The sequence below is a fragment of the Olea europaea genome, chromosome 14 (assembly GCF_002742605.1).
Source record: "Olea europaea var. sylvestris chromosome 14, O_europaea_v1, whole genome shotgun sequence".
NCBI classification, from domain to species: Eukaryota; Viridiplantae; Streptophyta; class Magnoliopsida; order Lamiales; family Oleaceae; genus Olea; species Olea europaea.
This window is the reverse complement of record NC_036250.1, coordinates 8,938,075-8,952,546: the sequence shown is the minus strand read 5'-3', so window position 1 is coordinate 8,952,546 and position 14,472 is coordinate 8,938,075. Positions and strand designations below refer to the sequence as shown.

Below are 14,472 nucleotides of genomic sequence, written 5' to 3'. Positions count from 1 at the left end.
CCTACAATTTAAACAAAAAAGAAAAAAAGAAAAAAAAAAAGAGAATAATAAATTAATTGCAACTATAGCCCCAATTTTTTTAAAAGAGTACAAACGAATCCACTAAATTTAAATTGACATTAAAAAAAAAAAAAAAAAAATCAAAAAAAAAAAAAAAAGAAAGAAAAAAAAAAAAAAAAAAAAAATTCTCTTTCCCTTCTACTACCCTCTTCCTCTTCCCACCACCATCATCGATCTAACCCAACAAAAAAATTGATGAAATAGACCCCTTCAAAGTATCAATTGATTTCCGACATTGAGATGTCACCTGAAACTTTTTTGTTATTTATATTTTCCTCCATTAAAGCCAGTAATGTACATGCTATACAAAAACAACACAGATAAAGCCCCTTAAACAACCTCTGAATGACCAGACACCATCCATAACTCCCTGGTTATCCAGAGGGTTGTTCAAGGGGCACGGCCCAAACAACACTATTGACACTCTCCAAACCCTAACTAACTACAAAATTCTGCTCCCTTTTCGTAATGCTCGTTAAATATCGAGGAAACTGAAAATTTTTCATTAAAGTATTTCAGACGATCATATAGTTTTTCAGATGATTTTTTTATTTGATACTGTTGGTAATATATAGAGTTGCATGATTGAAAAAGATGGCGTCAACATGCGTGAACAACATCAGAATGCAAGGTAGCTTTGAGATTACTAAACATGTAAAAGTCAAATAATGTTTCATTATAGTTCACTTCGATGTGTCAAAGGAAAAAAGCTATTTGTACTCTTTCCCTTGCCCGTTTGTTTACACGCTGACGTGGATTTTTCCAAAAAATAGAATAAATGGTCTTGGATTTGAGGAGGAGGGGGGGTGGGGGGGGGGCATTTGTTTCATTTGACTTTGGGGCAAATTTAACTTTTCCATTCAAATCTTGCGTGAAATCAGTTTCCTCATCTTTGCCGAGAAAGCGCTTCTCTTCTTTTTGAGTTGATTTACGGCGTGCCATATCTTGTTCATAAAGGGAAAATTATCCGATGCCGGGTTCATTTTGCTGAAAGCAATGGGTTCAGGAAATATGGGTCAATTTCTTTACTAATATCTCTCGGTCGCGAGTTCCAGTCGTCGCGATTGGCGTTCTGTGAAATATCCAACATTGGGTTCATTTTGGAAGCAAAGCAGAAGTCGAAATCTGGTTTGAGACAAAGAGATGATGAACAAAGGTATTCCCCTTTCCCATTTTAGTTTGATACTGATTTAGGGTTTAGGGACAAAGGTATACTATGTGAGATGAATGTGTAATCGTAAAAACCTACCAATACTGGTAATAAGGCTGCTAATGTAGAAGATAAATTTTGTCAGATAAAAGGGAAAAAATATTGTTGCTTCATTTGGTTTCATAGAATGTATGAGTTAAACAAGTAAAGAATTTGCTGATATATGCTTCGTAGAATGATGAGGGCATCTGAGAAATGGGATAACTCATCAGTTAAACGTCACTATCAATTCAAGCTTTTATGAATTTTTGCTTTTGTATTTTATAATGCACTTTCTTCTTTTGATTTCCCTTTCTATGTTGGGCCAAGAGAGGTAGCATCAGAACCATACCAAAAACAACAGAAGGTATGATATTTTGTCATTCTTCCACATAATGCACATAGAATTTGAGAAACACTTTATGCTTTAATATTGTCTTTTGATTTTGTGACGAATATTTAATACTTTATAGTTGAATCAGTGATAAAAAATGAAACAAATGTGTGTGTGTGTGTTATTTATTTATTTATTTTTTTGAAAATGGACTTAATTTTCTGAATTTTGTTACTTGCAATCGGATATGTTCTTAATTTTTCAAGTGAAGTCGGTTTGTCCTTTTTTATGTGAAGTCGGTTTCAAGAGGTTTACATATATAAACTTTACAATTTTTTATTTTTATTTTTTTTTGTCGCAGCGAAAGGATTTTCGGAAGAGGCAGACAACGATATCTCGTTAGAATCAGATAACGAGAAGATGTTGGAAAGTGTGAATGTAGTGGACGATAGAATTGTAGGACTATATGGTATGATTGTGCCCGAAGTAGGTATGAAGTTCAGCGATGAAAAAGAAATGTTTGATTTTTACAAACGATATACGTACAACGTAGGCTTTCCGGTTAGGAAAGAAATTCGCAAAAGGACGATGATGGAATTGTAAGATATGTTGTGTTTCAATGTAGCCGTGAAGGTCATAGAAGTAGTAACACAAGCGGTTCTATGAAGATGTAAGCTACCATTCAAACGGGTTGTAAAGCTAGGTTGACTGTATCATTAGATGCGTGCGGAGTATGGAAAATTAACACAGTCAATCTCATTCACAATCAGATAACGAGAAGATGTTGGAAAGTGCGAATGTAGTGGACGATGGAATTGTAGGACTATATGGTATGATTGTGCCCGAAGTAGGTATGAAGTTCAGCGATGAAAAAGAAATGTTTGATTTTTACAAACGATATACGTACAACGTAGGCTTTCCGGTTAGGAAAGAAATTCGCAAAAGGATGATGATGGAATTGTAAGATATGTTGTGTTTCAATGTAGCCGTGAAGGTCATAGAAGTAGTAACACAAGCGGTTCTATGAAGATGTAAGCTACCATTCAAACGGGTTGTAAAGCTAGGTTGACTGCATCATTAGATGCGTGCGGAGTATGGAAAATTAACACAGTCAATCTCATTCACAATCGTAAAACCAGCCATTCGAAGTCTAGGTTGTATCGTTGCAACCAAGAATTGAGTGTTCATGTCAAACGACGGATTGAAGTGAATGACATGGCAGGGATTCCTTTGCATAAAAGTTACAATTCAGCGGTTGTAGAAGCAGGGGGTATGAGAATATGACTTGCATTGAAAAGGATTGTCGAAATTATGTTGAACAAGTAAGGCGATTAAGACTGCGCAAAGGAGATGCTGTAGCAATTCAGTCATACTTTTCGAACATGCAATCAAGGTGCTCTGTTTTTTTTTTTTTTTTAGTATGGATTTAGATAAAGAGTCACGGTCGAGGATTATTTTCTGGGCAGATAATAGGAGTAGGCTGGCATATAAGGAGTTTGGGGATTTGTGACATTCGATACCACATACATAACTAACAAGTATGACATGCCATTTGCGCCTTTTGTTGGAGTTAATCATCATGGGCAATCAACACTCCTTGGTTGTGGTTTGTTGTCAAACGAAAATACAGAAACATTTGTGTGACTTTTCAAGACTTGGCTTCAGTGTATGCATGGACAAGCACTCCTTGGTATTATTACCGATCGAGACAAGTCCATGCAGAATGCAATTCAGATTGTGTTCCCGAACACAAAATATAGATGGTGTTTGTGGTACATATTGAAGAAGTTGCCAGAGAAGTTTGGACACCACAGCGACAAGGGTGAAATCTTTTTTGCCATACATGTACTGATATGAAACCGTTGACGAATTTGAAGAGGGTTGGAGTGCGATAATAGAGAAGTATAATTTGCATGACAATGACTGGTTGTCGGGATTGTATTCGAACAAGGGCCGTTGGGTACCTTGCTATTTGAAATGTATGTTCTGGGCTGGAATGTCAACTACTCAACACAGTGAGATCATGAATGCATTCTTCGACGGGTATGTGCACTCTGAGACGTCGCTGAAGCAATTTGTTGAAAAATACGAGCGAGCTTTGAGGAATAATGTAGAGAAAGAGTTCCAGGTAGATTTCAAATCTTACTCACAAATGGTTCCATGTGCAACAAAATGTGAGCTAGAGAAGCAATTTCAACTAGTTTATACCATCTCAAAATTTAGGGAAGTTTAGGATGAGTTCATTGGGAAGGTCTACTTTGATCTCATATCTTCGTCGGAGTACTTTTTAGGAACGAGGTATGAGGTATAGGAAGATGTCATACTTGATGATCGATTGAAGAAAAAGAGCTGTTACGTCACTTTTGAAAAGGAGAAATGTGAAATCGTATGTAGTTGTCACCTCTTCGAGTTTTGAGGAATAATTTGTAGGCATGCGATTGCTGTACTCATCCGTAATAATATCACTTCACTGCCCGACTCCTACATATTACGGAGATGGAGAAGAGATGTGAATAGGGCTCACACCAAGGTCGCAGCCAACTACAATGGTTTGAGTAGCAGTCCAGCCCAATTGAGATATGACAAATTGTGTTAATCATTTGCTTCTCTTGCGAACTTGGTTGCAGATGATGATGAGGAAAGTCGTCAGGTAATGGAATGGATAGATTGCAAAGAACGAACAGTGGGTTTGACGAGGTCGACTAGTGGAAGTAATAGCTTAGCGCAGTAGGCTTCTCAGATAGCGTTAGATGATGGAACATCACATCACTCTGTCAAATGAAGTGTACAGGACCCGAAATGCTCGAACAGAAAAGGTGCACCAAAGAAACTCCGAAGGAAAAGTTGTTTGGAATCAAATTCCATTAACGCAAAGGTATGTTTGCAATTTATTTTGTTTTGTTAAAAAGTGATTAGTAGTAGTAACTATTTATCTGGTATGCAGTCCCGTCTAACTTCAGTTAAGGAAAGGAAACGAAGGCAGGCCCAAGTAAACTGGGAGAAGTTGAATTGATCTCATACTCCATGCAAGCACCAGTCTCATATTCACAACTCCTGATGGTTTGTCTCTTTCCATTAATAATTGAATATGATTTGCACTTTTTAGTTACGTTATAATATGGTGCAGGGTGCTGCCGAAAGTCATGTATTTACACAACAACAAATGTCTCCCAATTTCATCCCATTGGATCCAACAAATGCTATGTTGTATGGTCCAGGTAATGATATGGTTTCTCTTCGTTTTTTATTTCAAGTCATACTTCGTTTGCATAATAACTTTGATTATTTTACAGTTGAAAATGCAATGCCTAATTACTATCCACATGTACCTAACCGACCTGGACCGAACTTGTGATGCTAGATGAAGACAAAGGGCTTATGGGCTATGGCTCGTTCAAGCAAAACATTCTCAGAACTGATGAGTGCTGGTTTGAACGTTGGACCAAACATTATTGTCATAATTAAGGGCTCCAATTATGACATACAATAGTTTATTGCACAACTTGAAGAATACTGATATCATGTGGGATGTATACACTGAAATTAAAGCCAGTGGGATATGTCTAAGTGAATACACAAATGCGATTATCCTAGATGGTCTATGCAGACAGTCCTTGATACATGAAGCAGTTTTATTTCTGCAGGAGACTAAAGAAAAAGAGCCCCATGCTTCTATTGTTTTGTTTAATAATCTGATTTTCGGATTCTGTAAAATGGGTTTTGTAGATATTGCAAAATCATTCTTTTGTATGATGTTTAAGTATGGATTATTTCCTGACGTTTATAGTTACAATATTCTCATTCATGGACTATGTATGATGGGTTCAATAGAAGAAGCATTAGACTTTACGAATGACATGGAGAAATATGGATTGGGGCCTGATCATGTGACTTTCAACATTATAACCAAAGGGTTTCGTCTACTTGGTATGATGGATGATGCCGGGAAGGTTACTAATAGGATGCTACGTAGAGGATTAGACATTGATCGTCACATATACAATACTGTTGAAGAACGTTTTAGGTTGCGAGAGGAGATGCTTTCTAGGGGGCTTTCAGCTTAGTAGTATCTCATATAGTGTGTTGCTTAGCAGTTTGTGCAATAATGGACGTATGGATGAAGCTCTGAGATTTCTTAGTGAGATGGAAAATGCTAGTTTAATACCAGATCACGTGATGTATTCTATCATCATTAATGGTCTTTGCAAGATGGGAGAAGTACAAAAGGCTGTCCAGCTTTATAAGGAGATGTGTCTGAAGAAAATCACCACAGATTATGTTCAAAATCGATCTACTCTATTAAGACTATGCGAGAAAGGGGGAGTATCAGAGGTAAGAAGTTATTTTGATAAAGTGGCAAATAGTAACTTGGTGGAGGATATTGTCTTGTACAACATTATGATTAATAAATATGCCAAACTTGGTAATATTGGAGAGGCCATACGGTTATGTGAAATTGGACCAAACATTATTGTCATAATTAAGGACTTCGAATCTCTCTTCATAATTCTTAAAAGAGAATTAGCCCAGAATATACGATATGAAAGCTGGTGACGTGAAGCTTCAGAGTGATGTGCGGAAATGTAAGAAACGAAGAATATGTTCAAAGGTTCATTGAATCTTCAAATACCCTAGAATTTGAAGTCAATTACTCATTGATTCAAGTGTGAATACTGAACAATTGACCCAAGATTGAGAAAATACTCAACAATAGTTTCGTTCAATTTGCATACGAAGTTGTATAACTGTTTCGTTCAACAATAGTTAAAAACTGCTAAGTGATGATTTGTATGACGATTTTCATTCAAAAACGTAACTAGAAGCTATTAAAATGAAACAATATTTCACACACCCTAGCTTTGCATAAAAATAACTTCAAGCCAGAATAATCACATTAAGATAAGAACATGACCGTTTGCGAGGAATAATTTTCTGGCCAACACCTTAGTGCAAACACCAATATTAACAGAATACATCAACTACACTAGTCACTTATTCAGCTAACCACTAATCATGTTGGCCCCTTCCCTTTCACATCCACTTCTACACTTTCGTTGGCATTCCTTATTGTCACATTCAAAGAAATCTCAATGTTTCGTTCCTTAGAGACCACGTGACAAAGAGACTGGAACACGCGAGAGAACTGCTGAACATCTTCAAGTGCTGCATGATTATTCGAGTTAGCGGTAATATTACTTGACCCACTGCTTGATTCTCCCTCATCGACCTATGCCCACTATTTACAATTAGCACTGCAGCACTCAAACAATCTTCCCTTGTTCTTTGTCTCCCTCTCGACCTCGAAGCACTTCACAATTCCACATTTACACAAGGAGCATCATCTTTTGTTTGGACGGACAATTCGCAAATAAGTGACCCTTCTCTCTACAGCTATGACAAAGTCCGAAGTTCTTTCCCGGCATGCTACACACAAACGACATACATATTACACACTACATCAAACAACTAAACAACATTTTTAATGAAATTCCCTTGCACAGTGCAATCAAGTTACTCAAAATAACCGAATATAAAACCAAACATAAATGTTTGAACAGCAAACAAAACATTCAGATTCTGTTCACTTCAACACAATATTGTTATTTTTACATCAATAAAATTAAAAACTTGGCCAAACATGCTAAACAGTCTCATATAGTATGCAACTAGTGAAAATGATTGGCTAGTTTCACCAGAGTGCAATGTTAATTCTCAACTGAGGATGTAAAAAGCCAATCAAAAGAGAAAAAACAACTTTTGACTGATAAGAAAAAGAAATTTGCACGGCACAGAAAACCAACAGAAGTAAAATTGCAGCAAAATAAATCAAAAAATAACTTCCAGAGCAAAAGGCAATAATATTCATATTGTTCAATATTAAACCACATATAAATATAAAGATCTACAGCAAACCATGATAGCTTACTTTTTGCCCGGGACAAGACACAAGTTTAATGTTCAGTTTAGCAATCAATAATGGCTAAACTCACGAGAATTCACACCCACATTTTGCTTTCTCCCACTTCCCCCTCCCCATGCCACCCCTCCACCCCTTACTTGAGGCATGAAAAATGAGAAAGTAACAATTTTTGTACAAGGTCATGAACAACTTACTTTATTTTGTTGTAGTTTTTCTCATGCTGCTTTTTAAGAGCTCCTTCCCTCTCACCCTTCGAATTCAACGAGCCAATCAAAGCATCAAGCTACGATAAGCAAAAAAGATGAATATTTATATAATTGTTTCTATCACATAAAGTATAAGAAATGCACCTTCAGGGTCCTGCAAATGATCGTGAAGTGGAGAGGCGAAGCTGAAATTTGACGAAATCGAGGCGAGGCTGGAACCCCTACAGACGGATACTTTGCCGGAGAAGAAGGCCTTAGTGACGGTCGATTCTGCTGCGTAAGGTGGGCTTCAATCTTGTAGCTTTAGATCTCCTCGTATGAGTTGATTCGTGAGAGGTTTTTTGCATTTGGGGCGAGGCAACTGTGAGGGGAAATAGTGGTAGGGTTTGAGCTGAGATTGAAATAGCGGTGGGTTTTGATGCATTTGGGGCCGGTTCAAAAGACTAGACCTGTTTATTTCTTTTCTTGGACACGTCAGCGTGTAACCCAACAAGTCAAGCGACAAGTATGTGTAGTGGGATTGATGTATCAAAAATGATTATTGTTTTTGAACCGCGAACGCATAGCTAAATGACATGCCTCGAGCTAGAAATGCGAAACCATTTAAACGGACTATGATGCAAGAAATAATTTTACTTTTACCTCTCATTCCTTCTTTTCATTAAAAAAAGAAAAAAAAAATGGGTTTTATAAAAAACTATCAAATTTCTGTGGGGCCAGGGACGTCACTTCCCTCCATCGCAATCTGGTTTCTCATGTGATTGAAATGGTCAATGGTAATGCAAGATCGCACAACTTTCAATTAAATTGGAAACAAATTTTAAATATTTTGACAACCAACTCTTTGTCGCATGTAATTTTAACGTTCACATGATGGTTTCGATCACGAGGTTATGTAGATTTACAAATTGAAATAGGATGAAAACTTAGATTCCCACTTTTGAAGATTGAAAACCCATAATCACACCACGTGAAAGGTTGGAGAGTGAGAAGTATTATTAATAGAAATGACGCAACGGCAGCCCCAGTCATACCCGAACCTGAGGCGAGGACCAAGAGACGACCGCATCGGGCACAAAGTTGTTGGGGGTCCAGAATTTGTTTTATAATATATACTTATTGATTGTAAAATTAAAGAAAATGTCTTGTATAGAATATTGTGGTACTGTATTTTGAGTTTGATCCTTATATATGTTTAGTTTTTCAGTTTCATTATCTCACCTTTTTGTGTCAATTTCTATCTAAATGGGAGTTTGGTTTATTCGTTCAACGACAAATTACGAGCAATTTGAAGCCCATATATTCTTCTGTTTAAGATAATATATTGTGTCAAGCGTTTTTTTAATTCTTTTTTCATATAAATTTATTTTAACCTTGAAGTATTAACAAATTTATTTACCTAGTGTAAAAAAAAAAAAAAAAAAAAATTAATTAGATGTACACATTTTTTGTTTAAGTAACTTTTATTTCAAAGATTGCAATATATTTATATAAGATGTGTTACGTGTTAAAGAATAGAAATTGTAATAATTTCTCTATCCCTGTCGCTGACCTTCCATCATGGTCCGCCTAGCTAGTCCATCTTTCTGTGGAAAGGCAATCGCTCGCTCTGAATTTATTTCACGTAAAAGACATTATTACTAAATTTATAAATGTTGTTTTATACTATCTAATGCATCTTATAAAACATAATAATTAAATGATCGCGCTACATGTACATAATGATTTATATAATGATTTACATATATATGGTGTCGTAAGGTATGATTGGATTAGGATTTCTTCAACTAAAAAATAAAAAATTCTCCACTTACTTTTTGACGTCTCATATGTATGTAAACCATTGTGTACAAATAGCAGTATTCATAAAAATTTTAAAAAAATAATTATAATATATATAGTGAAAGTGTGATTTTACACATACATTAAGGTGTCCACCCCCTTCATTTGGAGGGGGATCCACTTCAAATAAAAAAATAATTTATCCAAACTCAGCCTTCATTCATGTGAGGGGATGAACACCATTATGGATATCTATTATATACAAATAGCATATTTCATAGCGAAAATTGCCCTCACCGCCTTGCTTTCTTTCGAATTCCAAATGACCACCTGCTGGCGACGCTAATTCCATTTATAATCTGAAACTAGATTTAAATCCTTCCTCCATCTCAATTTTTGTTGTTGGGTTAACATTTTGACTGGAACTGATTTTTATAATGAATGTGAGATTCTAATTGGATGATTGTGCCGCGTTGGTGTTGATGTATAGCCACAGAAAAATCAAGACCAAACGGGCTTATATAAAGTTCAATAGCACTTCCGTAAGTTCAATAACAATTCGAAAAACTATTAAAGTACAATAGCAACTAAGATACATTTGGAAAAGTTCGATGGCAACTTGGAGATCAAGAGTATCCTCTGATTATAACAGCTTTTAAAGAAAGCTCGTCTAAGGACTACTTCAACAAGCAAAATCAAAAGTCCTACCAAACAGACCCTTATAAACAGCTTCCAAACAACAAGGGCATAGCTAAAACTTGCCACGACATTTCTCAAGCTAGAAAAATGAGTACATTCAAAACAGACTCTGCTATCACCCCTTCTGAACTCCACACGGCGCAAGGGAGATTCCTCAGCATCATTTCAAGTACAAAAGTGATGGGAAAAACAATCTTTCATCTATCACTTTGTACATAAAACATGATCCAGCGTAGCCATACTTTACCATTATGTCCTTGGCCATTAATTGTGAAAACATGAGTTGTGAGCATAATTCAAACGAACAAATACATTACAAGTTTTTACACACCGACTAGGAAATGCATCTAACTCAGTATGCACAATCAAGATCGTGGATGTGTCTGATATATATGGCTACGCCGTAACAAAACTTCTGAGATTAACAGAAATACTAAAGTGGATAAACGGAAGGCAGAGAAAATTATTTGCCTTGGCCAGAATCATCAGGAAGCTTTAAACCCATTAGTCCTAGCAAATTGGAAGCAGGGCCAGGAAGTCCTTGTTGAGTAGAAAAAGAATCGAGCAAATTTTGCACAAGGTTGATATCTACATCCACCGGAGTGAACTCTGTCATCTCCTCCATGGCATTAGAAGTTCCCTGCAATTTTTTAGATTAATTGTTGTCCATATAGTCGGGGAAAAAATAGATTTTGAAGGACAAAAATTTCATCCAAATCAAACTGGGGAATTTATGAAAAGATAATATTGGAACGCACATCATGAATGAGCATGTTTCACTAAGAGAAGATAAAAAGGTAAAGTTACAATTTTAACTTAAGCAATTTTTTATTTCAAAATGTGATAGGTTAATTTACTCTCTTACTTACTTTAAAACAAGAGAAGGTTACATTTTTTCAAGTATCTTTCATATTTTTGTCAAAATAAGCATAACTTATTTCCAACTTTGACCAATTTATTTATTTTAAAACTAACATATTTACTTATAAGTAAACTTAATAAGCTTATGCCTATGTAAAACATATTTCGGCTATCTCACATCTTGTAAAATTCAGCTTGTGTACATTTGCAAGAGCTCAGTTAAGTGAAGCTAGTTGGTTAAAGAAAATCTACGTAAAAATTAATGCATCAATTCAACTTTTGGCTCTTGTATAATGATTTTAAAAACACCAACCTCATCCTTCTTCTGCACGGATTGTTCATTTGCACGGACAAAAGTCTTCTTGAGTGTGGTGGCCTTCAGTTCTTCATTCAGAGCATCTGAATAGGATTGCATGAAAGTATCTCCTGTGTCTTCATTATCCTCGGAAATCACACTCTCATCATCAGACTCATCTGCATTTTTGAGTTATACACCAAATCACCGTATTTAGCAGTACTAAAAACACTGACAGACAATTTTCAGCATTTAAATTGCACCCAGTTACATTATAGTGAACCTATGGTAGCATCAAGGAATAGCTTCTCGGATGATTTTAGTGACTCGATAGATATAAAGATACCGAAAATCAAGAGCTAAAGGATTATAGCCACCTTTGCTTCTCCACACTCGCCATCTTGTACATTTTAGATTTGACATGAAGGTAAAAAATACATCCCCAAACGATAGATACAGAATTGGATAATTCTCTTTCGAAAATCACATACATGATCGAGAAGTCTTACAATTTGAGGAGGCGAAGGAAATTTATCGGCAATGGGGAGTTAGAGACATAAAGTACGCTTATCAAAGAAAGTAGAAATATTAAAAGTTACAAAAGTTTTAGCATGGATAGGAACATGGATTATATAGAAACAAATGATAGTAATATGATGGTAATGGTGTGCTACTTTTTAACAAATAAAAGCAAAAGGCATCAGGATAGTTTATTGTCAACTTATAGAGCCAACAAGAAGTAATTGCAAAGACAATAACTAAATTAACAATAATTTGTATCTATATCAAATATCAGTCGGCTCAATATATAAGCAGGAATTCAAAAAATTACCAAAATCCATGTCCGATAATGGCTCTTCTTCAAGATCAGGATCGCTATCAGTATCTCCTGAACCACGTTGTCTCATTACTGATTCCATATCTTTCACAAATTGATCCACATCAAAATTCACATCTTTCATGTTCCTAGCAAAAAGAAGCAAATAAGATTATGCATACAAGACAAAAATTGTATTTATTGAACACAACTTGAAACAGAATTCACATCAAAGACAGGGAGAGCCTTAACATTTCAAATTTATAAACATATATCACCACATAATTAGTATATCACTTCAGCTATTAGAGTATCCACAATTATCACAAAGGCAAGAGAAGTGAATTGCCAGAAGGGATAGGTCCAACACTCCACATTGTTCTCTCGGGATGGCATAGCCTTATAAGGGTTCCTTTAAAACTAGGATTGCAATGGATACATAGGCACCTAGAAATGAGAAAAAGGCAAAAGCATAATGATAAAATAGGAAAAGAAAAAGCATAGACCAAAGGAAGAGAAAGGAAAGTTCCTGTACTCGCAGAGAACAAAATAAGAGCTGCCAAAAAACTAAAAATGTGGTAGTGGGAGAGCATTACAAGCATCAACTGCAACATCCATGAAACATTGGCCACTCCAACATGAGTGCATCAAAATTATTTAGACCATACTAATTCCTTCAATCAATAAGAGCCCATTAATCCTCCCCTTTTTGCTTTAATGAAGAGTGATAAGACAATTATAGTAGACACTGCCAAAAGTTCACTGTGAAAGGGATATCAACAGGTTATATTCTTACTCAATAGCAGCCCATTCCATTTTTTTAAAAAATAATTAAGAAACTAGAAAAAGGAATAACAGTCATATCATCCTCTAGTTATGATCATTCAAAGTGAGAGAAAATCTGGGGAAGATGAAATAATTTTATGTTAAAAACTCCTTAATATATTATAGTGATGCATAAAAGTAGGTAATATATTTAAAAGGCATTAGTCAATGCAACATATTGGTAGAGACGGGCATTAACGACCCATATCCAGGAAAGAGAAGTAAAAGATTTATAATCACAGCAACGTCAAGTTGAACAAAGGTTGACCTGATGGGAAACAACTACTCAAAGCATCATGAGTTTTCGCTCATACTACCACATTAAATTAATGACAGAACAATTCAATATGCAAAATAAATTAAGTTAAATTAGGAATATATAAATGTATATCCTTTATTGGTAACAACTGAATGACTAAGAAGTGTACTATTAACATCCTAAGATCATCAGTTTCAATACACTATCAATATTTCTCCGGGTCGAGGAAAACAGGAGTTCTGATTCTCATCTAGTTTGTGAGCTCAAAAATGAAACCTTCCATGACTCTAAAAGAAACATGAGACGATTAAAGGTACACTAACCGGTTTTCCGGAACCTCAGCTCCTTTATAACTCGAAACTTTCTTAACAAACGCTTGCATAGATTTAGCTATATCTCCAAGATCATACTCCTCCAAATCTTTGGTAGAAGCTGGATCCCCATCCTGCTGCTCTTTTGACTTCTGTTTCTTCTTATTCTTCAAATCATAAAGTTCCATCTCCTTTTGTCTCTCCTGAAGAGCAGCATTTAGCTCATCTTCCCCACCATAAAGCCAAGAATCATCATCTGATGGAGGAAGCTCCTGAACCTTGAAATCATCAGCTAAATGAGGAAGTGCAAGAATCTCATCTATACGTCTAACAGGAGAGCTCAGCATTTCACTGCATCAAGAGCAGCATGTTACAATGCAGCATGTTACAATGGCCAAAGATTATTCATGGGTACAACTCAAGCAAAAGGAAAAAGGCGCTACCAATAAATAAGCTTGAAGGAGCAAAAAGAAAGTTGCATTCTTTAATAACGAACTAATCTCTATGTTTCCCTGATGTAAAGGCCATAGCTTGTTCATTAGATGGTAACCATAAACAGAAAGCGAGAAGGCAAAATTTCTTACTGCAGAAAACTGCAGAAGAGTCATTGAATCTTCCAAACAACAATCAATCCTGATATTATATGTGGGTTTAATAGAATTTATCAACATGCACTTCCCCAAATTCAATTGTTTGTAACCCTTACAGGCATATTATAATTAGCTTGAAATCAATACTAAACCACAACGGAGCCCGTGAGATCAGATATCAAACTATTGCAATTGGAATATAGAAATAATCAATCTAAAAATAAATATGGAATGCAAATAACACAAACACTGGATACCTTGCCCTAGATTGTAATGAACTATTCCGATAATACTCCTCAGCTTTCTCCATCAACCTCCTGTACT

General features: G+C 35.7%; 1 protein-coding gene and 2 long non-coding RNA genes across 7 annotated transcripts in view; 1 reads left to right on the top strand and 2 right to left on the bottom strand.

Moving 5' to 3' along the window:
* The first annotated feature begins 878 nt into the window (after positions 1-878).
* LOC111409051 lies at positions 879-5,361 on the top strand. 3 transcript variants are annotated; one of them, XR_002705411.1, is made up of 6 exons: positions 879-1,216; positions 1,580-1,616; positions 1,945-4,458; positions 4,528-4,643; positions 4,711-4,801; positions 4,877-5,361. It is a non-coding gene; the product is annotated as an uncharacterized LOC111409051 (long non-coding RNA). The 3 variants fall into 3 exon arrangements; XR_002705413.1 differs by lacking the exon at positions 1,580-1,616; XR_002705410.1 differs by having other exon boundaries at positions 879-1,616.
* Positions 5,362-6,400: 1,039 nt separating this feature from the next.
* LOC111409050 lies at positions 6,401-8,156 on the bottom strand. 3 transcript variants are annotated; one of them, XR_002705408.1, is made up of 3 exons: positions 7,854-8,156; positions 7,698-7,786; positions 6,401-7,049 (listed from the first exon to the last, which is right to left on the bottom strand). It is a non-coding gene; the product is annotated as an uncharacterized LOC111409050 (long non-coding RNA). The 3 variants fall into 3 exon arrangements; XR_002705409.1 differs by having other exon boundaries at positions 6,401-7,036; XR_002705407.1 differs by having other exon boundaries at positions 6,426-7,007; positions 7,854-8,154.
* Positions 8,157-10,101: 1,945 nt separating this feature from the next.
* The window catches only part of LOC111409477 (protein ecdysoneless homolog), a 6,921-nt gene continuing 2,550 nt past the window's right edge, over positions 10,102-14,472 (bottom strand). Inside the window, exons 2-6 of the mRNA XM_023039523.1 lie at positions 14,406-14,465; positions 13,571-13,909; positions 12,179-12,312; positions 11,365-11,525; positions 10,102-10,830 (exon numbers count right to left, since the gene is read on the bottom strand). Coding sequence (XP_022895291.1) covers positions 10,654-10,830; positions 11,365-11,525; positions 12,179-12,312; positions 13,571-13,909; positions 14,406-14,465 — 871 coding nt within the window. The 3' untranslated portion in view covers positions 10,102-10,653. The remainder of the gene's footprint in view (positions 10,831-11,364; positions 11,526-12,178; positions 12,313-13,570; positions 13,910-14,405; positions 14,466-14,472) is intronic.